The sequence below is a fragment of the Vombatus ursinus genome, unplaced genomic scaffold (assembly GCF_900497805.2).
Source record: "Vombatus ursinus unplaced genomic scaffold, bare-nosed wombat genome assembly UNPS02013089.1, whole genome shotgun sequence".
NCBI classification, from domain to species: Eukaryota; Metazoa; Chordata; class Mammalia; order Diprotodontia; family Vombatidae; genus Vombatus; species Vombatus ursinus.
This window is the reverse complement of record NW_020952867.1, coordinates 1-25,994: the sequence shown is the minus strand read 5'-3', so window position 1 is coordinate 25,994 and position 25,994 is coordinate 1. Positions and strand designations below refer to the sequence as shown.

General features: G+C 38.8%; 1 protein-coding gene across 8 annotated transcripts; it reads left to right on the top strand.

Moving 5' to 3' along the window:
• The first annotated feature begins 108 nt into the window (after nucleotides 1–108).
• LOC114040412 (probable ergosterol biosynthetic protein 28) lies at nucleotides 109–25,127 on the top strand. Of its 8 annotated transcripts, XM_027858521.1 has the most exons (6): nucleotides 109–206; nucleotides 4,377–4,547; nucleotides 10,238–10,291; nucleotides 21,505–21,595; nucleotides 24,254–24,372; nucleotides 24,540–24,718. In XM_027858521.1, exons 2-6 carry the CDS (start codon nucleotides 4,415–4,417, stop codon nucleotides 24,617–24,619), a joined length of 477 nt encoding a protein of 158 aa, XP_027714322.1. In that variant the 5' UTR covers nucleotides 109–206; nucleotides 4,377–4,414; the 3' UTR covers nucleotides 24,620–24,718. The 8 variants fall into 8 exon arrangements, with proteins under 8 accessions (XP_027714322.1, XP_027714315.1, XP_027714316.1 ...); XM_027858514.1 differs by lacking the exon at nucleotides 24,254–24,372 and having other exon boundaries at nucleotides 24,540–25,127; XM_027858515.1 differs by lacking the exon at nucleotides 24,254–24,372 and having other exon boundaries at nucleotides 4,372–4,547; nucleotides 24,540–25,127.
• Nucleotides 25,128–25,994: the final 867 nt, after the last annotated feature.

Here is a 25,994-nt window from a genome sequence, read left to right as displayed (position 1 = left end):
AGTTGATTGGCCCTGCAGGCGTTCACTCCCCATCTCCTGCGTGTAGGAATGTCATTTTTAACCAATCGAACTAAGGTTTGATACAAAGTGAACCAATCCAAGATCTGATTCGAGAGGTGGGCGGGTCCACAAGAGGGTCTCAGGTGTACACGGGTATTAGAAGTGAAATTGAGGCTCGCGCTGGTGTTCCAGGTTCTGTTTGTCAGGTATGGGGAAGAGACGTCCGGAGGTGGGGGAGAAATCTGACCGAGGGGAAGAGGTAGGAATGAGGCTGCGAGAGGTCAAGGGGAAGGGCTAAGGAGAGGATGAGAGATGAGGGAGGGAAGGATTGGGGAGATTGGGGGTGGGGAGGGGGTGTTGAAGAAGGGGTCAGAGCAGCGTCTGGGAAAGGATGGGGCGCCCTCCAGGAGGCTATTTGGTCAAAGATGGAGGAGACGGGTTGGCATTGGGGAAGAACAGATGGATGTCTGGTTTTCTACTCCCACCCTCACTACCTTTCTGTGGTTTTTCTCCCCCCCGCGCCTTTTTTTGGGCTCTTCTCCATCCCCCCTCTTTGAGGCTCTTCTCCCCCTCCTTCACCTGGCTCCTTTCGCTCCCCACCTCCATCTTGCTCCCCCCCACACACTTTGCTCCTCTCGCTCCCCCTCTCCTTTCACCTAACTGCTCTCGCTTTTCCCCTCCTTCACTTGCCTCTTTATTGGATTCTGTTCCCCCACCTTCCTAAATTGTTTTTCAGCTAACAGAATCTTCCTTTGCAGTCAAACTCCGGATAAAGTGGGGTGCTCCAAACATACTCTGAAGGACGATCATAGGATCATAGATTTAGAGCTGGAAGGTACTTGAGAAACTATCTAGCCTGGTGCTAGGCACTAAGGATATTAAGACACAATGGAAACAGTCCCTGCTCTCAATGAGACGTGTATGTATACACATGTATGCATAAGTAGATACATAAAGATATATATATGCAAGATAGTTTAAGGAAAAGAGGTATTATTAATTGGAGAGGAGCAGGATAACTTTCATGTAGAAGGTAGCACTTGAGATCCACCTCGTCCTTCCTTTTCCTTTAGAGATTCATGTTATTTGGGGTACCTGCATGGACTCTTGCAGACTTTACATTTTATTATCACTAACATAAAGGCTTTCATTCTGAGACTCCAACTGGAGTACTCCACATCCAAATATCATATAAGAATTTTCCCAGGGTTGCATTTTAGTTAAATCAAGTTGATTTGATTTAAATTGTTACCCAGGATCACTCAATTGAAAGTTTGTGGCTGGTTTGTTTGTTTGTTTTTTAAATATAGTTTTATAAGATATAATCTTAGATTCTTCAACTTGAGTATCGATGTCTATTTCACAGGTAGAGAAACTTCATTAAAATATTATCAAACAGGGTCATTCCACTTCAGTTTTCTTCTGATGCCTCATTGTGATGTGAAGGACATCTTGTGTTCTTGAAGTCTATGCCAACAGATTGCATCTCTGACAGGTCCTACCAAGCTGGAAAAGCTTCAAGTATGGACCAGGTGATAGACATTATATATCTTTCATCTAAGGACCAGCATAGCTAAAGACACTAACTACCAGGTTGTCAACTGGATGGTGGATTTTTCAGCCACAGCAACTCTTAATGACTGTCTCCTGGGTTTTAGAAGGGATGTCGTTTTCATTCATTGGAGGGTGTACCCACACCCATGAAATAAGGAAGTCTTAAATTATTGATGAGAAAGGTCTCTTCCAGCCCTATGATTCCCTCTAGCTATTAAAATCAATGCCTGTGTGACATTAGAGAAGCCCCTACCTTCCCTGGGCTCAATTTCTACATCTATAAAGTGTGTGTTTAGTATTAAATCAGTGGTTCTCAAACTCTTTTTGATCATATCACAGTATTATTATTTGCCATAAGGAATCTCAGAACACTAAATATCTTAGATTTGCAACAAAGAAAGGTTCCTGAGCAGCATTGTTTCCAGAGCAATGGACTTTGGGGTTCTTCTGCCTCTCCTTCCCTTTCCCTCTCCCCCTTTATCCTCTTCTTTAATTCCCCAGGAGTCACTGTGGAGATAGCAGCTTTGTACCTCCCAGGATTAGAGCTGGTATGGTGATCTTCCCCATACCATGCTAGGAAAAAGCAAACAGCAAAAACTGCAGCTAGGAACAGGGACCAGGGATTTCATAGCATACCTTTTAGACTCCTAAAATGTTCTGCTGACTTACAGAGCTTACCTAATCCAATTCAGCAAGCATTTATCAAATATCTACATTGTTTAATGTGCTAGATGCTAAGAATAGTCCCTGCCTTGAAGGAGCTTACATTCTACTAGGGGAATACAACATATATGCAGATAAGTATAATGCAAGGTAAGAAGTGAAGGGGGAAAAGAAACAGATGAGACAGAGTTCTCTAGAAAAATTGAAGGAGAGAGAGAATAATCATAGCTGAAGCTGGGATCAGGAAATACTTAATGGAATTGGTAGTAACTGCTGAATCTTGAAGAAAGAAAAATTTAGAAAAGTGGAGATGAAAAGAAAGTGCTTTTGAGGCATGGCAGATAACTTGTGTGCATGCATAGAGATGGAAAATGACTAACTCTTCCTAAATTCAACTAGTCTATTTGACTGGAACATAAATTGAGTAAATGGAAGAAATGTGAAATAAAGATGAAGAGGTATATTTGAAACACATTTTAGAGGACCTTCAGTGCCAGACTAAGGCATGTGTTTTATCCTAAAGGCTGCAGAGAGTAGTGAAAGGTTTTTGAGCATAGGAATATCATGGTCACACCTTTATCTTGGTAAGATTATTTTGGCAACTATATGAAAGTCACACTTGAGAAAAGAGAAACTAGAGGTGGGAGATCAGTTCAGAGGCCTTTGCAATAATCTAGGAAACATGAATTTCTGAAGTGATATGACAGCAAAGAGAAGAGGAGGTGATGCAGGTAGAATTGAGGTCTTGGCAACTGGTCAGATATGATGGGGTGAGTAAGAGGGCAGGGTTAAAAATGACTATGAAATATGTATAGTTGATATCATATTGCTTGCTTTCTCAAGGAGTAGGGGAGGGGCAAGAGAGACTGAGAGAATTAAGAACTCAAATTTTAAAAAATAAATGTTAAATTTTTTTTTACATGCAATTTGGAAATAATTTTAAAATATATATTATATATACATATATGTATTAAATGACTGTGAAATTACAAACCTTGATGACTGGATGACTTGATGAAGGATGGTGGTATCCTCAACGGAAATAGGAAAGTTTACAGGAGTAGAGAGTTGGGGGAGAGGGGTATGTGAAAAAATGAATTCTGTTTTGGACCTGCTGAGTTTGAGATACTAGAGGGCATCTAGGAGATGACAAGACAGTCTAGAAGAAACATTAAGACTGGAGATATATGTTTGAGTCTTCTGTCTAGAGGTAATAGATAAATAGACACTCTGGCAGTAGGTGAAGGCCGTTAAGAGAGAGAAGATAGAGGAAAAGAATATTCAGGATGGAGCCTTGGAGTGTACTCACACTAAGGGACAGAAAATGGTGGCGATCCAGCAGAGGAGCCTGAGAAGTAGCAGTGAGATGGATGGAAGGAGAGCTAGAGAAGAGTAGTATCATGAAAGCCAAGGGAGGAAAGAATGTGAAAAGGAGAGAGTCTGGTAAAAAAAAAAAAAAAAGTCCTGTGCAGTTTCATTAGAATGGTTTGGATGGGAGTCAAATTTCAAGATACCAAGAAGTGAATAGACAATGAAGAAGTTGAAGTAGTCAGTATTCTCTCACTAGGAATTTATAAATATATAAACTATTATATAAATTCTATAAAAGGAAGAGAAATAGTACAATAGCTTGAGGGGACAGTAGAGTCAGGTAAAAGATTTTTTTAAGAATGAAGGAGGCCTGATTATATTTGTAGGCAGCCGAGAAAGAGGCAATAAATGGGGAGAAGTTAAATATGAGAGTGATGGGGGAATAATTAAAGTTGACTTCCCAGATGAATGGGATCAAGGCACAAGTAGAGCAGTTAGGCTGGCTAGTAGAAGGGTCACCTCATCGTGACTGGAGCAAAGGATATGTGAATTTATAGAAGGTTTTTGAGGTATAGACTAGGGAAGAAAAAGAACTTCGTGGAGGCTCCCCCACTTAATTTTTTTTTTGACATAGCGAGTTCATCTGCTCAGCAAGGATTGTAGGGGTAATGTTGAGAGCTTTGGGGAAAAAGATAAGTTTTGGAATACCAACTGCAATGAGTGTAATAATCCACAAGAGGCTAAAAGGATTGCCATTCAGCAGTGAGGCCCCAGTTGAGATTATTCCCCAATAACTGATTCCATGTTGTCTTGTCATCTTGACACCCTAATCTTTGTATCAAGTATAGCTCCTGACAGAGAAGCCCCCCTAGTGCTGAAGTGAGAAATGAGCCGATTCTTGAACGTGCTACGTAGCTGGTTGGTTATAGTATCCATTATAGCCATGGGGAACACACTGCAGAGCTTCCGAGACCACACCTTCCTCTATGAAAAGCTGTATACCGGCAAACCAGACCTTGGTAAGTATCCTGGAGATCATATTCCCTCCAGGAACGGGGGATAATGATGGGCCAGTGCTCATTAAGTTCAGTTTTTCAATAGTTTTTAATTTTTTTTTTGGTTATTTTGAACTTGACAAACTAATAAATATGAGCATTTACATAGTCAAAGAAGAAGAAAAGAAAATTATACATAAAACCTCCATTATGTATAGCTTGGGTTTTTTAAAATATTGGCTTATAAGGTTTCCTGCTTATCTGTGTTTCCTTCTGAACTTCCTTCTCTTCTGTATGCTTTTTAAATGCTTTACTGTTGCTCTTAGTTTTTTTTTCCTACTTTATTATCATTACAGCCCCACCTAATATTCACCTTCCAAAAGATTAAAAAACAAAAAACCTCTCTTGTAATCAATAAACATAGTCAAACAAAACAAATCTACACATTGGCTGTGACCAGAATTGTGTGGCAATGAGATCTCTTTCTCCAGAGAGAACCCTAGATAGAAAGCTGAATAGGACCAAATGTGGCTATAGCAGCCGATTGGCACCTCTTTGGGCAGTTAGGTGACACAGTGGATAGAGTGCCTGGCCTGAAGTCAGGAAGACTCATCTTCTTCAGTTAAAATTCACCCTCAGATACTTACTAGCAGTTCACCCTGGGTAAGTAACTTCACCCTATTTCCCTCAGTTTCCTCATCTGTAAAATGAACTGGAAAAGGAAATGGCAAACATTCCAGTATCTCTGCCAAGAAAATCCCAAATGGGGTCACGAAGAGTCAGACATGACTGAAATGACTCAACAACAATAACAATAGATGCACCTCTTTCCATTGTGAGATCCCAGTGAAATGTCGCTCTCATTTCTTATATCATTTTTAGTAGCCTTTCTTAGGATCTTACAACTTTTTATGAAATAAAAAGGCAGTGGCTCATTATGTTTTTCCTACCATACAGATGGAGAATGACTTGCCTGTGGTCACAGCAAAGTCAGGGACAGTTATCCAGGGGAAAAAATTCAAATTGCCTTCCCTTGACTGGATCCCCTGGAAGAGTCTGTTTCCTCTGGGGGAAGTTAGAGATAGTCATTCCTTTTTCCAGAGCCTTACTGCCATGAATACTGTAAGATTTCTTATTTCTCTGATGTGATATGTACTATACAGAGCCAGCATAGAGAATTAAGATGGCCTTGCCTTCAGCAAAAATCTCCTAACTATAAATGCGACAGTTCTGTGTCACATTTATAGCTAACCTAGATAGAAACTCCATCCTATTGTCTGCAACGTCTAGGAGAAGAATGAACTGGTATAAGCTGTGCCTGAATTTAAACAAAGCCAGTACAAAATACACAGGAGAAAAGTATCTGGAGAAATGAGTGGGATTGGCCTTTTTAAAAAAATTTTTACCGAAAGAGTTTATAATCCCAAATGTATATTTACTGTCCCTCAGTTACCAGGCAATCCATGCCAAGTTTTTCAGGCTTTAGAATATCTTAACCATTGTTCCAATGATATAATTTTCTGAACAGATCATTTGCCCTGCCCTTAGCTATTTCAAGAATTCCCATGTAAGGGCAAACCAGTTTTTCTAATCCCATTTGAGAGCAATACAGAGAAGCTAGAAGAGACCTAGCCTTAGGTATCTCTAATAGAAAGGAGGAGAACCCTCTAACAGTTGCCAGAGGCAATACATCTTCAACAAAACTATGAGCATCTATAGGTTGCCCACAGATGGAAAAGTTGTTCCCATTAGCTCTTAACTTTAGATATTTAGGTAGCAAAGTGAATAGAACCCTGGAATTGGAGTCAGAAAGACTTTAACAGGCACTTGCTAGCTTCATGAACCTGGGCAAGTCACTTCACCACTGTCTACTTCAGTTTCCTTATGTGTAAAATAGGGATAATCAGAGCATTTATGTCACAGTGTTGTTGTGAGGATCAAATGAAATAGTATTTGTAAAGTGCTTTGCAAACCTAAGTGCTTAATAAATGCTGGCTCTTATTATTAGTAATAATTAACCAGACCACAAATCTGAGAGAGAAAAAAGACCCTCTTAGCTGTTGTAAAGGGCAATAAACCATAAGAAGCCTCAGACTGACCAGAGATGGTGAGGTGGTCCCCGTTTGCTCTTAACAGTAAATGAGAAAGAAGGGGGGCTCAACTGAAATAGATTTTGTGGCAATGCTAATCAAATTTTATTCTCTCATCTGTCATCTCCCAACTAGATTACATTAATTTACTATCCTTAGGAATACTCTGGACAATCGCCTACAAATGTCAGCTGATGCATAATCTGATTAGAATTAGTGGCGTATATTAATCTAGTATTTACACTAGCTAGAAAAAATTAGTTTTTCTGTCTTACTGTTACAGCGAGTAAAATTGGCTGGAATATGGTTTCTAGTTTTTAATTTAGGGAGTGTGGTTGCCTCAAACTAACAGCTTGGCCTATCTTAATAACATTTTTAGCTCATCACAGAGTGAGAGAGACATCATGGGGGTAGGGAGAGACTTAGTTGTAGGGTCTCTTTGATTTAGGAATCTATAACTCGAGGATTTTGGAATCCAAGACACACTGGTTACATAGCAATAATAGCTTTTCCATTTGTCAGTCTCTTGTGACATGGGACGCTAGGAAAGTAACTTTGCTTCCATAGTGGTGATATATGCCCAGTCTTTCCACAGATGAAACTGAATTATGACCTATGTTTTGGGAACTATGGTAGGAGTAGCACCTATTTATGTAGACTGAGCTGCTTTATCCTTTTTATCCTTTGTCATTAATAAAGCCATTTTTGTGGAATTTTATGAACCCTAAGAGTCTCTGCATTTTGAGCTGAAACCTGAATTGTTGGACTGGCCTGAATTAGGCCTGGCCCAGAATATTTGGTATAATCAGCAGAATCTAATTGTATCTAAAATAGTTGGTTATAAGGAGTGGAGGATATATGAAGAGAGGACATAAATCTAGTCTATGAAAAGCAACTCTTTGGAAAAAAAAAAAAGTAATCCCCTCTCTTGCTGTCCTCCATTGGAGAATGGGTTTCAAAGGAAATTAGTCTTTGTGAGACCAAGTATACAGAACTCCCCATTTTAGCCACCTTAAAAGAGGAAAAAAAGCAATCCATCCCATCCAGGGTCCGTAACCGGTTCAGGTGAATTTGCACAAGCAAATCCTCTATAAGATATAATAATGAAAGTAAACTGTCATCTCAGATTTTTAAAATCCGGCCCATTTGCATTAGTGACACAAATGCTCAGATTCCTTAAGAGTCTGGCCAATGTGGTGGATCTTTAATAAATCTGGTCTTTGTCTGAAAGAAAAAAAAAAGAAAGAAAGAAAGTAAGTAAACTGTCCTTGTGCATTAGGGCAGAGTTGAATGAGCTTTTTTGATCTTTGGTGTCTATACCTTGAAGGAAGAGGAGCAGCTTATGGATCTAGTAACATTCATACTTCATTCAAAGCAAGTGATCCAGCTTTTCTAAAGCTATTAATAGGAGCCAAGGGATAATTGATTCTGCTATATTTTTATTTTCCCTTTCAGGCTCCTTAAGCATCCATCAAGCTAACCCTACAGAGTGATTGGGAGCTTCCTCTTTATGCTACTGACTTGACTCCCCCTGTACCCCTAACAGGATACCAGAATCTTGTATCTGGCATTCCAATTACCTGAGACTGTTTCTTCTCCACTATCCTTCTCCCACTTTAACAATGACTTGAACCATGAGTTCATTGCAAACAACCCCTGCCAGATATTCTGGAATAGGTCTAATTTAGGATGGTCTAATGATTCAGGATGGAATTAAGAATACAATGAGACACTCATGGTCCATAAAATGCAATAAAAATGACTTCACTAATAACAAAGGACACAATACCTAAAGTTTAAAAAGACAGTAATAAGTATAAAAGGCTGCTTCCCTCTGGCCCCACATTTACTATAGCAATAGGCCATGCAAAGTCAGAAAGGCATTCCACAGGGCATTGGGAATTTGATACCAAGTCGCCATAAACTAGGCCTTTTATGGTTCTTTTGGCAAGAAATCCAAATTAATGATGATCCTAAGAACAACTTCCCCTGCCCCTTGTCAAGCAACCAGGCCAACCTATATAAAACAAGTGATACACCTATCATAGAGGCAATGCCAAAAGTGAGATAGAAAAGCCAGCCATCTTATGCAGCACCTTATGGGTACACAAAAGGTTCTTTGATTCCCACTAGGGTTGTCAATTACCTTGCTCAAAGTGCAATGTCATAGTATACCATAAGTTGCTAAGACCCATACTTGAATGAACATAACTTTGTGCACAACCAATCTCTCCCCTAGCCATTGGAAGCTAGTTTGATTTAGGCTTAACTCAGAGGATATAGGAGAGATTCAGTAAGGAACCCACAAAGTTATCTCTTATAAAGGCCAGCTATGAGCATTTGCTTCCTTCTAGAGTTTCTGGAATCTTTCTTGAGTCAATCTTGAAACAGACCTGGTCTTACTTCCTGTATGTTCTCAGGCACTAGACAAGATCTCTAGGAACAGCTCCAGGCTTTAATGAAATTCCTAAGCCTGTTCTAGTCCTAACCTTCATGAAGATGCCAGACCTAGAATGAGTTCCAGGGACAGAAAGAATGAGGTATGATTAATGTGACAGTTGCCTTGATGTATTCTATACCCTATAGGTTTTCCTCTTTCTCTGTTCTCTCTCTATTCTGGTCTCTTCTGTAGGCTCTTATCTCTATTTCCTTAACGTTGGCATTCCCAAAGGTTCTATCTAAAACACTCTTTTCTCCTAAAGAAAAGAATTAACTCTATGAAGATGACTCCCTAATATATGTATCTTTACCCCTGACCTTTCTATTTTCAGATATGCATCCCAGATGCCTAAAGGATAGTTCTATCTAGAAGTTCCACTTATGTTTCAAATTCAGCATATTCAAAAATAGACTTTTGATCCACTCCTTTATTTTTCCTCTGAGGACACTCTATGAACTGTCTTTTCATCTAGCTTCAACTAATTTGTCTTCTGATTTTACCTTGAGTGTGACTGTTAATGTGAATGTTTCTGTTTTTTCAATATTATATTAACTTTATATGGGACAAAGATCTTATATTTAAAATATCAACAGTTAAATTAATATTTTAGATCTAAAAACTGTAATTTTACATGTTACCTGAATATAAAAGTTTACAACATTTTAAAAATTAGAGCATAAGAGCATTGAGTACTCTTCACAGATAGAGCTAAAAGGATAATTATAGGAATTTTTTTTTTCCCTTCAAGTTAACAAATACTTATTAAGCATCTGCTACTTGCAAGGTACTGGGCTGGGCCCTAGCAGAAACAAAGACCAAAATAAAATGTGAAATACTCATTGTCCTGAAGAAGCCTGTGTTCAAGTAGGCAGATAGAAGATTCCAGAGAAGAAATCTTAGAACAAAGGGTAGCCTTTGGTTACTGTGAATCTGCAGAGATTTCCAACTGGATGATAGTGACTTGAAACTTGAAATTACTATTTTTCTGATCACTGTAAGGTATTATTTAAAGTTTGTATTGATAATTTTTGGGTTTTATTGATATTTTGGGGATTTTTACTTTGTCTCCATTTCCCAATATGCTTCTCCCCCATCTCCTTCACAAAGAGATATTCCTTGTAACAATGGTTAAAAAAGAAAGAAAGAAAAAACAATTCAGTAAAACTAACTAACATTTCCAACAGGTCTGACAATCTGTGCAATGTTCAACACAAAGTCCCCTACCTCTGCAAAGAAAGGTATAAAGTACATTTTCTCAATTTTAGTTTGTAGCTAAGCTTGGTCATTTTAATTATATAGTAACCAGTTTCTGGCTTTTTTGTTCTTTCTATCTCCGTTGTTTTCTTAGTAGTATAGGGGTAGAATTCTTAAAGGATGAGGGAAATGATAAAAAGTAGATAGTTTTGACTACGTGGCATTAAAAATCTTTTGCACTAATAAGATGAAGACAAAATGAGGAAAGAAAGAGCAGAGGGGGACATTTGAATAAAACATTATTGATTTTAACAAGTCTGATATCCAAAATATCTAGGGAATTAACATAAATCTATTATACTCGTGGCAAGATGGAGAAGCAAGAAGAAGTATAGTCAAGTTGTCCTCAACACAACTCCTCCGCAAATATCTAGAAAACGCACCAGACCAAATCTTTTTTTAAAAATGTACTTTTAGGGGCAGCTAGGTGGTACAGCGGATAGAGCACCAGCCCTGGGTTCAGGAGGACCTGAGTTCAAATCCAGCCTCAGACACATAACACTGACTAGCTGTGTGACCCTGGACAAATCACTTAATCCCATTTGCCTAACCCCCCTAAAAAATTTATTTTTGGCATTTTTTTTAAATTTTGAGTTTCAAATTCTCTCCCTCCAACCCCTCCTCCACTGAGAAAGCAAGGAATGTGATATCAATTTTACATATGAAATCATGCAAAGCATATTTCCATATTAACCATGTTGCAAAAAAAAAAGGAGGGGGTGGGGTGGGGACAAAAAAATAAAGTGAGAAAATTATGCCTCATTTTGTAGCCAGAATTCCTCAGTTCTGTCTCTGGAGGTATATAGCATTTTTCATCATCATGAGTCCTTCTGAATTGTCTTCAATCATTGTATCTATCAGAGTCGCCAAGTCTTTCACAGTTAGTCATTGTTACAATATTGCTGTTACTATGTATAGTGTTCTGGTTCAGTTCATTTCATTTTGAATCAGTTCATGTAAACCTTCCTAGGTTTTTCTGAAACCATCCCATTTGTTATTTCATATACCTCAATAGTATTCCATCACAATCATATACCACAACTTGTTCGGCTATTCCTAAGTTGATGGGCATCCTCAATGTCCAGTTCTTTGCCATCACAAAAAGCTACAAAAAATATATTTTTATATATAATCCCCTTTCCTTTTTTTTTGATCTCTTTGGTGTATAGACCTAGTAGTAGTATTGCTAGATCACAGTTTTAAAGTCCTTTGGGCATGGTTCCAAATTGTTCTCCAGAATGTTTGGACCAATTCACAACTCTACTAGCAGTGCATTAGTACACCTATTTTCCCACATCCGCTCCAGCATTTGTCATTTCTGATAGATGTGAGGTGGTAGACCAAATCTTGATTGGAAAGTCCAAGAAAAAAAAAATCACAGTGAGTTACATTTCAAGCTCAAGCTAGCATAGGGAGACAGAGAGGTTTTTGAACAGTGGGGACAGGGTCTGGTCAGGGGCAAACTACACAGGGTATTCCAGCACACAGGAACTGAAAGCAAACCAAGGCTGTGCACTATGGCAGGAAGAAATCTCATCACCATACCGGGGAACCCCAACCTTGTGCAGAGTGAGAGAACGGGTCCAACTAGAAGCTCTGTCCTTCACTACTCAGTTCCAAGTCACAGATCCAGGATGGACTGAGGAGGGGACCTGCACTTAGAGGTGTTCCAGGGCTAGATATGGTTGTGGGACCTAAGCTATGTAGGATCACGGAGCAAGTTCAGAAGCAAACAACAGCTGGGGGGCTCTGACTTAGAAGAGGAGTCTCAGTTCCAGCCTCCAGTCTAGTCTGAAGCCTACAGTGAATAACCAGAGCAGGAATTTTAGAACAAAGGGTAGCCTTTGGTTACTGTGAATCTGCAGAGATTTCCAGCTGGATGATAGTGACTCAGTCCAGCAGCAGTCTACTGGAACTTTGACCGGGGCAAGACCTGAGCCCAAGTCAAGAACTTGCAGAGCTCAGGGCAGTGAGGTAGGGGTTAGAGTAGTCAGACTTTTGCCTAGATCAGGCTGCTTTGGGAGCCCTTGAAAACTTTCAGGTCTTCCATCTGAGCCACCCCTGTCATTCCAGGATAAAAATAACACTCAATACCCCAGGAAAGCAGCAAAAAGACTTGTGAGGACAAAAGTTCCGCCCAGACATTCTCCCCAGAAGTGTGCAAACTTGGTCCTCACATAAAGTCTGAAATGAGAAAGTAGTGTGGAAGGATGAGTAAATAAAAAAGAATCCCATCACAAAGAATTATTATGGTGACAGGGACAATCAAGACACAGACACAAATCCAGAAGAAAATGCCTCCAAAACATCTACAGCAAAGCCTCAAAGAAAAGCATAGCTTATCCACAAATCCGACCAGAATCCTTTAAGAGATGAAGCAAGTTTTTTTTTTAAGAACTAAAAATGATTCAAAAAACCAAATTAGTGTACTTTAAGAGGACATTGGAGAAAGAAAAGAGAACTATGGAAGAATGATTTGAAAAGAAAATTAGCAGCTTGGCACAGGAGGCACAAAAGCTTAACCAAGAAAAAGTTCCCTAAATACAAGAATTTACCAAATAGAAACTAATGACACAATGAGACAAGAAATATTAGTCAAAAGCCTAGGGGGAAAAATAAAAGAAAATATAAAGTATCTCATAGAAAAACAACTGACCAGGGGCAGCTAGGTGGCACAGTGGATAGAGCACCAGCCCTGAAGTCAGGAGGACCTGAGTTCAAATTTGACCTTGGACCGAACACTTGACACTTACTAGCTGTGTGACCCTGGGCAAGTCACTTAACCCCAAGTGCCTAAAAAAAAGAAAAACAACTGACCTAAAAAAAAAATGAAGGAAAGATAATTTAAGAATGACCAGAATAGGGGCAGCTAGGTGGCTCAGTAAATAGAGCACTGACCCTGGAGTCAGGAGGACCTGAGTTCAAATCTGGCCTCAGACACATAACACTTAATAGCTGTGTGACTCTGCACAAGTCACTTAGCCCCAATTGCCTCACAAAAAAAAAAAAAGAAGAAGAAGAAGAAGAAAAAAGAATCACCAGAATACCTGAAAGCCAGGACCAAAAAAAATCCTAGATCCATACTTCAAGGCATCATAAAAGCTAGTTGCCCAGCTCTCTTAGAACCAGAGGGTAAAACAAAGCCCAGCAGGAAGAGATAGAGAAATTCCGTTTAAAATAACTGCAGACAATATAAAATACTTGGGAGTCTACCTGCCAAGACAAACCCCAGAACTATATGAACACAATTACAAAACACTTTTCACACAAATAATGTCAAATCTAAACAATTGGAGAAATATTAATCATTCATGGATATGCTGAGCCAATATAATGAAAATGACAATTTTATGTAATTTATTTATTCAGTGCCATATCAATCAAACTACCAAAAAATTATTTTATAGAACTAGAAAAAATAACAAAATTCACCTGGAAGAACAAAAAATCAAGAATATCAAGTGAATCAGTGAAAAAAAAAATGTGAAGGAAGGTGGCTTAGCAGAAGCAGATCTCAAACTATATTACAAATTGATAATCATCAAAATAATCTGGTATGGTTAGGAAATAGAGTGATGTCTCAGTGGAATAGGTTAGGCACACAATACACAATAGTAAATGGCCATAGTAATATAATGTTTGTCAAACCCAAAAATCCAAGATTTGGGACAAGAAATCACTATTTGACAAAAAATGCTGGGAGAACTGGAAAGCAGTTTGGCAGAAACTAGATATAGACCAACATCTCACACCATATACTAAAATAAAGTCAAAGTATGTATATGATTTAGACATAAAGGATGATATAAGCAAATTAGGGGAGCATGGAATATTTTACCTGTCAGATTTATGGATAAGGGAAGAATTTATGACCAAATAAGAGAGAGAGAGCATTACGGTATGTAAAATGGATAATATCAATTACATCAAATTAAAAAGGTTTTGCACAAATAAAACCAATTCTGCCAACATTAGAAGGAAAACAAGAAACTGGGGGGGGGGGGTGATTTATAGCATGTTTCTTTGATAAAGGCCTCATTTCTCAAAGAGAACTGAGTCAAATTTATAAGAATGAGTCATTCCCCAATTGACAAGTGGTCAAAGGATATGAACAGGCAGTTTTCAGAAAAAGAAATCAAAAGTTATCTGTAGTCATGTGAAAAAAATGCTTTAAATCACTATTGATAAGAGAAATGATAATTAAAACAATCTTATACCTATGATATTGACTAATATGACAGAAAAGGAAAATGACAAATGTTGGCAAGGATATGGAAAAATAGGGACACTAATGCATTGTTGGTGGAGTTGTGAACTGACCAACCATTTTGGAGAGCAATTTGAAACTATGCCCAAATGGCTATAAAACTATGCATACCCTTTGACTCAGCAAAATACCACTACTAGGTCTGTACCCGCAAAGAAATCAAAGAAAAAGAAAAAGATGTATACATACAAAAGTATTTATAGCAGCTCTTTTTGTGATAGCAAAGAATTGGAAATTGAGGGGGGATGGCCACTAATCAAGGAATGGCTAAATAAGATGTGGCATATGATTGTGGTGGAATGCTGTTGTGCTCTAAGAAATGATGCGTAGGATGCTTTCAGAAAAACCTGGAAAGGCATACATGAACTGATGCAAAGTAAAACGATCAGAACCAGGAGAACATTGTACCCAGTAACAGCAATATTGTACAATGATCAACTGTGAATGACTTAGCTGTTCTCAGCAATACAGTGCTTTAAAACGATTCCAAAGGATTTGTGATTAAAAAAAAAATGCTGTTTACATTTAGAGAAAGAACTGACAGAGTCTGAGTACAGATTGAAGCATACTTTTAATTTTTTCTGCATTTTCTTTTGCAACATGGCTAATATGGAAATGTTTTGCCTGACTGCACATGTGTGAAGTATACCTAATTTTTTGACTTCTTCAGGAGGGAAGAAGGGAAGGGATAAAGGAGTGAGAGAATATGGAACTCAATTTTTTTTAAATGTTAAAATTTTTTGTTTACATGTAATTGAGAAAAAAATCAAATATATAAAAGAACCAGATGGTAAAGTAGAAGTAAAATGCACCAATCACTTCTTGAAACCCCAAAATGAAAACTTCCAGGAATATCATAGCTAAAATTCAAAATTCCCTGTTCAAAGAAAAAAAATATAAGCAACCAAGAAGGAAGAATTCATTTACCAAAGAGACACAGTCAGGATCATGCAAGATTTAGCAGCCACCCTAAAAAAGGAGCAGAAGCCTTAGAATACTGTATTCCAGAAGACAAAAGATAGAGCCTTACAACCAAAAATAACTTAACCCAGTAAAATTGAATGTAATCCTCAGAGGAAAAAAATGGATCTTAAATGAAGGAGGACTTCTAAGCTTCCTGATGAAAAGAGCTGAGTAGAAACTTTGGGAAAAAAAAAAAGGCAACAAAACAGGAGTCAAGAGAAACATAAAAAGATAAACATGAATGTATAATCAAAAGGAATTAAACAAGAATGAACCGTAATATGGGGATATGATATATACAGTCAATCCTCAACATTTGCATGTTTAACTTCAGCACAGGATTGCATTGGCAAGCTATGCCCAGTAGAGAAAAATGAGGGACTTAATGTGGGCAACTTTGTGAAGCAGCTGGTATCCTACTAAGTGCTTCACAGCTTTTGTTTATCCTACCATTGTAAAGAGTTCCCTCTGCATTCATTGCATATTTTCATTGTTTGCCTTTACAACTTAGAGTTTTGTGTTGCAGTTATACTCCCAAAGTATAGGTCAAGTCCTTCAGGCTCTAAGCCCTCGATGGTATAGCTGTTGGCCTAACTGACAAAGCTGGCTAGAGACACCAAAGCAATACCATCCGTAGTAACCTCAAGGTTAAATGTCAACTCACTTATGCTATGCTTCCATACTCTGAGACCCTTAAGGCTCTCAATCAACACACAAAGCAGATGTTGCTGATGGATTATTTCAAGCAGGTGATCTCCAACACCATCCACCATCTGTGAAGGACAGAGTATTGAAAGTGATATCAAGTCCTCCCCAGTCTTGGTCTCGGTGTCCTCCAACAGCAGCGACTAAAGTATCAGCAACCTTGGTTTTCAGGTTTTCAGGTAGAGAGATTTATAGCAGTATAATATATAGTATGATGTCCTCACACTGCTATCTGACATAGTGAAAGGTAAAATTCAGGCTTAAAAATGTTTTATTTTTGAGAATTTTATTTGCTGTACAGTATGAGCTGGAGAAGGAAATGGCAAAACACTCCAGTATCTTTGCCAAGAAAACTCCAAATGGGGTCATGAAGAGTCAGACATGACTGAAAAACGACTGAACAACAACCACAAAATTTATGGTACTGTAGATTTCATGTGTTATGAAAAGTGAATATTGTCTGAAATGTTTTTTTATTATTATTATTAAGACCTTAGCCAAAAAAAAAAAAAGGTAATAGAATTTTAGGGAACTACCGGTGGGGAAAACTGTTTTGCATTGTCATGAGTAAAATTCAACCAAAATAAACTGAGGCATGTTTTCTCCAAGCAAGATAACAGTTTATTAGCAGGGTGTGGACTTGTTAGTAAAGTGTGTCAAATAGCTACCTCAGTTAGGTCAAAAGACCCTGAGGAGGAAGCACAGTACCTTTTTATAAACATAGAACAAAAAACAGAACAAGGTAGATGAGGAAGTAACACAATTGGTTATATGGTTGGCAGGATTGTGGGGGTGAAGACAACATGTTTACCTGAAGAAAAATGGGCTAACCCTCACATGGAGCCAGTAACTACCCCTCTCAGAGGAATGCTTGATTGATTTTATGGCACCCATCTGCATTCTGAGGCTAGAATGGATCAGGGATAGCAGACTCACTGGCTCCTGGGAGTGAAATAATAAGACTTCTTTTTAATTGGGCAAGAATAGGCAAATGTGGAACCAAGTGAATTTGTAGCAAATAGAGGTTATGGAGTCTTCCGGGAGCTGAAGTTATGAGGAATAACAAGTTTTCTTGGCATAAAGTGATTTGTAGTCAATGTAGAGATAATTCCCTTTGAATTAGTTTTATGAGAACATTGAACCTCCAAACTTAGCTCAGGGTTTTTCTGTAATCAAAAGTGATCAATAGTGAAAACTAAACTTTTGCATTTAAATTGAGAGAGGAAGACTGAACTTTTGAACTCATGAGCCTTTTTACTCAGAGACAGAAAAAAGGGCTTGGGTTGTTATATAAAATACTGAATAGAATCAACTACAGAGTGGAATCAAATGAAAAATACAAAATCAACATTTGGTTTTCTCAGTATGTTACCTATTTTATTTTATGGATTATTTCATGGTTACTATGTTAGGAAAAATGCATATTATCAGAATTAATGTTTTGTTATAAAGAATTTTATGCAAAAAAAGTTTTTTTCAGCAATCTCTAGCAAAAGATTACCGTTTGGGGTGGTCATGGGAACCTAACCCCCTATTTCCCATAGGCTCAGTGTATCATCATTCAAGTTTTTTGCTTTCATCCCAATTTTCCAAGACTGTTACCTCCAAGAAAGTTGAGGATTGATTGTATATTCTTTCTGAACTCTATTCATCATCAGGTCAATAGAGGGAGTCTAATTAAACAGAAAGCCTGAGAGCAGTTCTATTTTATCTTGATCATCTTAAAAATGTATAAAGCATTCTGCATTAGTAGTCCCTGGTCATACAGTTTTCATTTTAGTTTTTAAACAAAAAAAAAGGAAGGAGAGCTACAGGTTGTTAACTTAGGTTTTAGCTGGATCAAGTAAAGGTTTTTTAAGGACAGGGAAATCTGGGAATAATTGTAGGATGCAGGCAATAAGGAGTGGTTACTAAAGAGAGATTGCGATTAGGAGAGAGGGTAAACAAAGGGGCAAACATCATAGTTGGGGGATGGGATCAAGGACACAGGTAGAAGGGCTGACTTTGGCAAGGAGAACCACCATTTTTTAAGACTGGAGCAAGGAGGAGAAGTTGATATTGAAGGGGGTTGGGTATAAAATTGGGGAGAAGAGGGATCATACAATGGATGGCTTCAGTTTTTCAGTAAAGTATGAAACTAAATCATCATTAAACTGGGACAATCAGTCAGTCTGTCGAGGAGCATATATTAATCACCTGTTATTTGCTAGGTACTATGCTGAGTAAGGTCTTGGGGCAAACTCTTCTGTTTGGTGAGTTCATGAGGAACCCCAGCCATGCCCACTTCATTCCCTGTTCAACTCACTCTCTGTACTTCTCACTAATAGCTTTTCCCCCTTGTTGATATTTTCTCCACACAGGGACCATCTTGTTTTCTTGTATTTGTATCCCTGTAAGTGCTTAATAAGTGCTATGTCTATTTATATCTATCTAAGCACTGGGTATACAAATAAAAAAAACAAAGCCTGCCTTCATGGTGTTTCAGTTCTACTGTTGGAAATAGTATGTCAATAAATAGTTACGTAGCAGATACAGCTCAAGTAGGTGGAAAGTGATCTTAGAAGAGAAAACTCTAGCAGCTAGAAAAGGAAGGGGGGAGAGAGAAGGGGAACAGGAAAAGCCTCCTGCAGAGGGTGGTGTAGAGCTGGTGGTGGTATAGGTGACTTTAGGGGATAAGAGAAAGTTTGGAATATGTGCTCTGAAAAGTGAGAGGAAGTCAATCAGGGAAGAGCAGAAGAATTGTCTTACAGCAGTGAGAGACTGGTAGAGATTAGATGACAAATTTGTAGTAGAACTAATCAGCACAGTTGTGCATTTTCCTGCAGCATCTTTCAACAGTTTGTGAGTAGGAACAGAGCCTTCTCTGTTGGTGAAGGGTGAGTAAAATACCCATATTAGTGTTTGGAAGAAGAAAAGTGAAAATGAGACAAAGGGGAAAGGGATGTGAAAGTAGAGGACGGCATAAAGTGGAACTATATAATTAGAGTTAAGATTACCTATGATTTTGTGTCCAACCTTCTCGTGATGAACCTCTCTATGCTTATCCAGACTGTTTAAAACCTTGAGCTAGTGGATTTGTTTGTTTCTTCCTTCCTCATATGCCATATCCAATTAAAATTCTGTATCTCTAACCCATTGCTATAGGCTTTTGTTACCACTTTCCTTGGCGATTTATTTTGTTAGTAGATTTTTATTAGTGCCTTTTGTTTTTATATCAAGTAGATTTTTCTCTGTGTCTCACCCTCCTCATAAAGACTCATCCCTTATAACAAAGAATTTTAAAAAAAAAGGAAAGAAGGGGGAAATTAGCAAAACAAATCAATATATTTTTTAGAAATCTGACATTGTATGCAATGTTCCATAACCATGGGTCCCCTTCCCTCTACATAGGAGCATGGAAGAGATTCTTCTTTGGGATCGAGTGTGTTCTTTATCATTTCCTGCCATTCATCTTCATGAATAGTTTTTGTTCTTTCTATTTACATTGGTATAGTCATTATGTACATTGTTTTTCTGGCTACTTACTTCACTTTGCATCAGTTCTTGTAAGTTTTCCCATGTTTCTTTATATTCATCTTACTCATCATTTCTTACAGCATAGAAATAGTTCATTAAATTCATACAACACAATTTGTTTCCAGTTATTTGCTATCCAGTTACATGCTAGTACACTTGGAACCTTTCTTTTGTCAATAACTTTTTTAGGATATTTACCTAGCCATGGAATCTTTCAGTCAGAATTTATGAGCATTGTAGCCTGTTATCTGCATAATTCCAGATTGCTTTCCAGAATTCACAGCTCGCCCAAGAATCCATTACTATGCCTGTCTTTCCATACTTTCTCCAACATCGACTATTCCCATATCCTATCGTCTTTGACAATTTGCTGGGAGTGAGGTACAACCTTGGAGGTTTCTGTTTTTCTAATTGTTAGTGATTTGGAGATTTCTTTGATATAGTTGTTAATAGTTTGCAATTATTCTTTTGAGAATTGTCTGTTCATATGCTCCAACCACTTCTTTTAGGGATTGGCTTTTTGTCCTTAATACTTCTGTTAGTTTTCTATATATCTTGGATACTAAACCCTCATCAGTATTTTGATACAAAGATTTTTTTTCTTTGTGGACTATTTCAATAGTCTCTTAACCAGTCTTCCTACTTCCACTCTCTCTCCTCTAATCCATCTTTTGTAGAACTGTCAGATTAGTTCTCCTTATGTACAATCTTATTGTGTCATTTCTCTGTTTAAAATCTTATGATCTGGGGCAGCTAGGTGGCGCAGTGGATAGAGCTCCAGCCTTGGAGGCAGGAGGACCTGAGTTCAAATGTGGCCTCAGACACATAACACTTAATAGCTGTGTGACCCTGGGCAAGTCACTTAACCCCATTGCCTAGCCAAAAATAAAATAAAATAAAATCTTACAATCTGTCACGAACTCTACTTTTTCATTCTTCTCGTACTTCCCTGTAGCCAAAATTGATATCCCTTATGTATATCCTCTGTTGACTTACCTGTGTATCTTTGCTTTTGTTGTTCTATGTACCTGGAATGTCCTTCTACCACCACTCTCCCTTCTCTGCCAGTTGAAATTTTGCCTTGCCCAACTGTTATTTCTTTCGTGAAGCGTTCTTTGATTTCTTCTACTACACCCTAAACAGTAACAATCTTTCTATTCCCTCCCTACTTGCCCTCTACCACCATGAACTTTGTGTAAACTTATTTGGACTTTCTTATACATCAGTATCTTTGTGTGTATTAGTTATACATATACATATACACATACACAGACAGGTTAGAATATATATATATATATATATATATACATATATATATTCTAACCTGTCTTCTAGATTTGTGAACTCTGTGAAGGGCTGGGTAATTTAATGTTTTTTTCTTTCCCACATTCTCTAGTACGTAGCATGATTAATTCCTAACAGATACTTAATAAGTAATTGCTTTGGTTGAAGTTCTATGACAGGTGCCCTGTTTGCCCACCAATAGAAAATGTTATAGCTCAGCAACTCTCACTTTCAAGAGACCTGACCCATTTTCTACATTTCTTCAAAAGGAGAAGTCCTTTACAATCCCCATGTTACACACATCACAGCTTCTCCTCTGCCCAGCCAGAGTAATTTCAAGTCCAGCTCCCTACCTCCCATGAGTTCCCCTTGGTTACAGTTCAGATTTTTGGAGCCTGGTAGAAATACACCCTTTTGACATTCTTCTCCTGAGCTTCTTTCTGCCATTTCTCTATCACACAGTAAATGGCCTCCAAGCCCGGACCTTTGGCATCTGGACTCTGCTCTCGTCAGTGATTCGCTGCTTCTGTGCCATCGATATCCACAACAAGACGTAAGTGAAGGGAGGGGAGTTTCAGGGTCCTTTTGGGATTCAGACACCAGGGAAACATACAACCCCATTCTCATCCAGTTTCTTAATCATAATTACATTCAATTCATATTGATAACAAAGTTAATCACTTCTGCTCCCCTAGGGCCTGAGATCCTCAAGTGATTTAATGGTGTCTTTAAGATCTTAAGATACTGTTGAGCCAACAGTGTAAATTGTGTTGCTGACCTAGTGGTGCCCATTTTTTTTAACATTGTCTCCATTGTTACCTAGAAGAGATCTCCTTATATACACTTAACTCTGCCCTTAGAAAGCAGAGGAAATTAGGCGTCACAATCCTCTTCTTAAAGCCAGAGAAGCTAGGGCACTCAAAATTATGTAGTGAGTCATTAGAAATAAGTCTAGAGGTCCTGACTTTTCTATCTAATGCCTCACTTTATACTGGGAGATTTGTATGTTTTTAGTATGTGAGCATTCTATGACCAACTCTGTTTTTACAGAAGAAAACTTCATCGCTTCAAACTGGTTCAAAATCAGAGAGTAACTTAATCTTGTACACCAGCATTTCAAAAGCAGTATTTCACAGATTATGAATGGGGCTAGGGAGTTGAGGAAAAGTCTTTGAAAGAATTTCAGTGATAGCAGTATTTTCCCATCTAAAGTATTATGGTTTTAGAGCTATGCATGTTGTTGTTCAGTCATTCAGCTGTGCCTGATTTGTCCATGGAGTTTTCTTGGCAAAGATACTGGAGTGGTGTGCCACTGCCTTCTCCCAATGAGTACCCATTTTACAGATGAGGAACTGAGGCAAATTGGGGTTAAGTGACTTGCCCAGGACAGCTAGTCTGAGGCCAGATTTGAATTAAGATCTTCCTGACTCCAGGCTCAGTGCTGTATCCACTAGCTGCCCCAGATCTATGTATAGAGGCCAATATTTATATTGTGTGGTATTTTTTTTTTCAGTATGAAAATAGGCTTATTTTCCTCTGAAACTTTCCTGACTTTCATTTACCCTAACCCACTGGACTAGTATTTATGGGTTCTATCAATATATTTCAAACCTCAAAGTGTCTGAGGGCCAAATTTTAATTTGAAAAGCACTCCTATTTAACATCCTTAGTTTTACCCTGTTTGGAACCACAAGAGGGCGCTCAAAGCTTTCTTTTCTGTAGCACTCACTACAGAAACAAAATCCTAGGCATTTTTTTGAGAGGCGCATCCGTGGATGAGAGGCCTTGAAAAGCCAGGATTCTTAAGACTTCGGCTTTTCTATACTCATTTTAGAATTTCATTCCCGGTCCCTGGGACTAGTGACTAGGACACCAAAGTGAACTGAACTGAGAGAGGCCAGCTCTGAGGGATTTAGAAAGAGGCTGTTCTCATTATAGATTCCACAGGCTCATTGTAATATTTTGAACTGGAAATGATTCCATTTTACCCCTGTATCCTTAAGTGTGACTCCTGCCAAAGAATCACCCCTTTGCCAAGATGAGAGATGGGTTGTTTCCTGAATGTGTGTGTCATCTGCTAGCTGGTTGTGCTGTGGCCAGAGGCAGCCCTTGAAGAGGTCGGCAAAGGATAGCTGATGTATGACTTTGAAGGCAGCTTGTTGAAGTTCCTTCCAGTCCAAGCTCTCCCACTAACTAGATGCGAGTTGTTAAGCTAGCGATTGGCCATGCCTGCCTCAGTTTCTTATCTATAAAATAAGGTAATACTTAAACGTAACTCTCAGAACTATTTTTGAAAATAAAACAATATTAGAAATGCTATACAAGATGAAATATTCCTATTATATATAAGGGTAGATTTTTTTCTTTGCTCTTAGAATAAATACACTGAACCTTTAGTCATTTCTTTTGTTTTACTAACCCTTCTCCCCACAGCATTATCTTTGCCATCACAAGTGATCTTTTCTATAGGACAATTCCAAAGTCCCTTCTTTCAGCCCTTTTTAGTCCCCAAACTATTATCCATCTGCCCATGGTTAGAGTGAACTTGAAGTCACATCAAATACTGACTAGCTTAGTGATCTGAGAAAGTCACTTAGCCCCTGGCCCCAATCTCTTAATTCACCTTACAGGGTTTGTTGTGGGGATTACATGAGAAAACATGTAAAGGTTGGACCCCTGAGGGCAATTGGTGGTTTGCAAAACTTAAGCTTCATACAAATGCCATCTTATGCTTCTATCTTCATCAGGGCAGGTTCTAGTTATCCTTCAAAGCCTGTCTCACAAATGACCTTCTTCATCATGATTTCCCCAAAGTGAACTCTTGCAGCATGTCTGTACCTCTTTCGCAAGTCACTGGGTTAGCCTTCTGTTTCGCTGGATCTGTATCCGCTTGCTGATACATGGAAAGTCGCCCCTGCCTGGATATCCCACTTATCTAGCAAATGGAAACCGTCATTGTGGTTCTTTGGCTGTATTGACTTGGGCTATGCCTGAGGAAGTGATGGTGTCTCCAAAATGCCAAGGCAGAATGCAGCTTGTTTCTAGAACTCCCCTGAGAACTAGGGAAGCATATGCTTTCTCTTGCCAGAATCATCTGTTCCCATTGAATGTTTTTATATGTTGTTGGCCACTGGATTCTTTGCTGCAGAGTTATATATTCTGCACCCCATAAAACAATAACTTCATACTCTTACTGTCTGCTCATCTGCAGTCTCTATCACATCACACTCTGGACCTTCTTCCTTGCTTTGGGACACTTTCTCACTGAGGTGTTTGTATTCGAGACAGCTGCTCCAACGGTTGGAGTCCTGGCCCCATTGATGGTGGCAAGTGAGTATAAAGCAGCTGCCTTACTCCCCCTCACTGAAGTATAGTTCATATCCTTCTAAGCTGGGTCTAAATGTGGGAGGGGAGGAATGAAATGACAAAAGGTATGATAATCACCATGTTCATGCCAAATATTTGATTGACTGGTGACCTTTTTTTGTGTATTTAAGGTTTCTCTGTCTTTGGAATGCTGCTTGGACTACAGTACCTGGAGGTAGAGCGAGTGTCCCGGCACAAGAAGAGAAAATGAAGCCCTGTGTACATCTGCGGTTTGCCAGCATCACTTACCCATGGCTGAGCCTTCCTCTACTGTGTTCTCTCCCCACCTATCCTGGTGTCTTTTCTCTCCTTGGCCATCAGCCTCCTTTTGCGCCCCCATTCTCTTAGTATTTTGAATTACGGCCACAGCTAGGTTTCCCCTTCCTGACCTCTACCTTCATTTTTGGTTTCATCAATTGATTTTACTTTTGTGGAGAGAAGATGAGAGGTGGAAATCCTAAAGCTGTCATCCTGTCACAGATAATCTCTAATAGAACTTTGGTATCAGGGACTTGACTAATCAGAATGGGGTCTCCTCTCCCACTGGGACCAAGATTCTTCAAAATTATTAAGATGAGAAAATGGCCCTGTGAACCAGCAAACCCATAGAAATCTATGTGTTACTTCTGAGTTTGGAGAGGAAAGATCTGTGTCTTATTGTAGACCTTATGAAAATTGATGTCTATGTAGGTCGTTTTGTAATAAACGGTAAACAAACATGTGCTTCTTTGGATCTTTTTGTTCTAATTTCATCCAACAGAGCAAGAGTTCCCTTACCTCACCTGTGTCCTAAGGCGAGGGAAGAAAATGTAGCCATTTATTCCACTTCCTCATCATTAAAATAACCACTTCTTATTTTAAAATAGCCCAAGGTCCATATATTCCAGGAATCCTAGTCTTCATCTCTAATAGCAATGAGCTTTTAATTTCCTCTTTGTCATTCATTTCCCATGACTCGGGAAAATTCTTCCCTAGGTCTGGAGTTCACAGTTACCAGGACCCTATCTGATTTCCTTCTCTCTTCGTAACCTCGAAAGGAGATGAATAGTTGGGAAAGCAGAGGGAGAAGATATATTTAGGCCCTACATAAGTAAAAAGTCATCAGAAGGTACAGGGTGAAACCTTGTAAGCCACATACCAGCAAATACATGAGTCAGCATGGATTAGTAAATAGAAAGCTAGATTTGAAATCTGAAACACCCAGGTTCCAGTTGTACCTGTGGTACTACCTGTGTTGTCGTGGAGCTAACCAAGATGGGTCAAAATGAATGTGATCAGGATTACCAATAAACAGATTAAGGAGGATCCCAGGGAAGAGGCTGCTAAAAAGGGGACACTGGGAAAGCTAGGTGGCCCAGTAGATAGAGCATTGGCCCTGAAGTCAGGAGGGCCTGAGTTCAAATGTGGCCTCAGACCAAACATTTGACACTTACTAGCTGTATGACCCTGGGCAAGTCACTTAACCCCTATTGCCAAAAAAAAGAGGACACCAGCCAAGGGCGTAAGTGGATAGGGCCAAAAGACAACAGAAGAGTGACTATCAGGCCTAAGTGGCAAAAAAAGAAAAAAAAAAAGGCGAATCGAGA

Bases quoted from the DNA above. Each gene is read 5' to 3' on its own strand.
- LOC114040412 (XM_027858514.1), top strand. From the start codon at position 4,415: ATGAGCCGATTCTTGAACGTGCTACGTAGCTGGTTGGTTATAGTATCC. The intron at 4,548-10,237 runs GTAAGTATCCTG...CATTTCCAACAG, and splicing joins TACCGGCAAACCAGACCTTG to GTCTGACAATCTGTGCAATG. The intron at 21,596-24,539 runs GTAAGTGAAGGG...TGTGTATTTAAG, and splicing joins ATCGATATCCACAACAAGAC to GTTTCTCTGTCTTTGGAATG.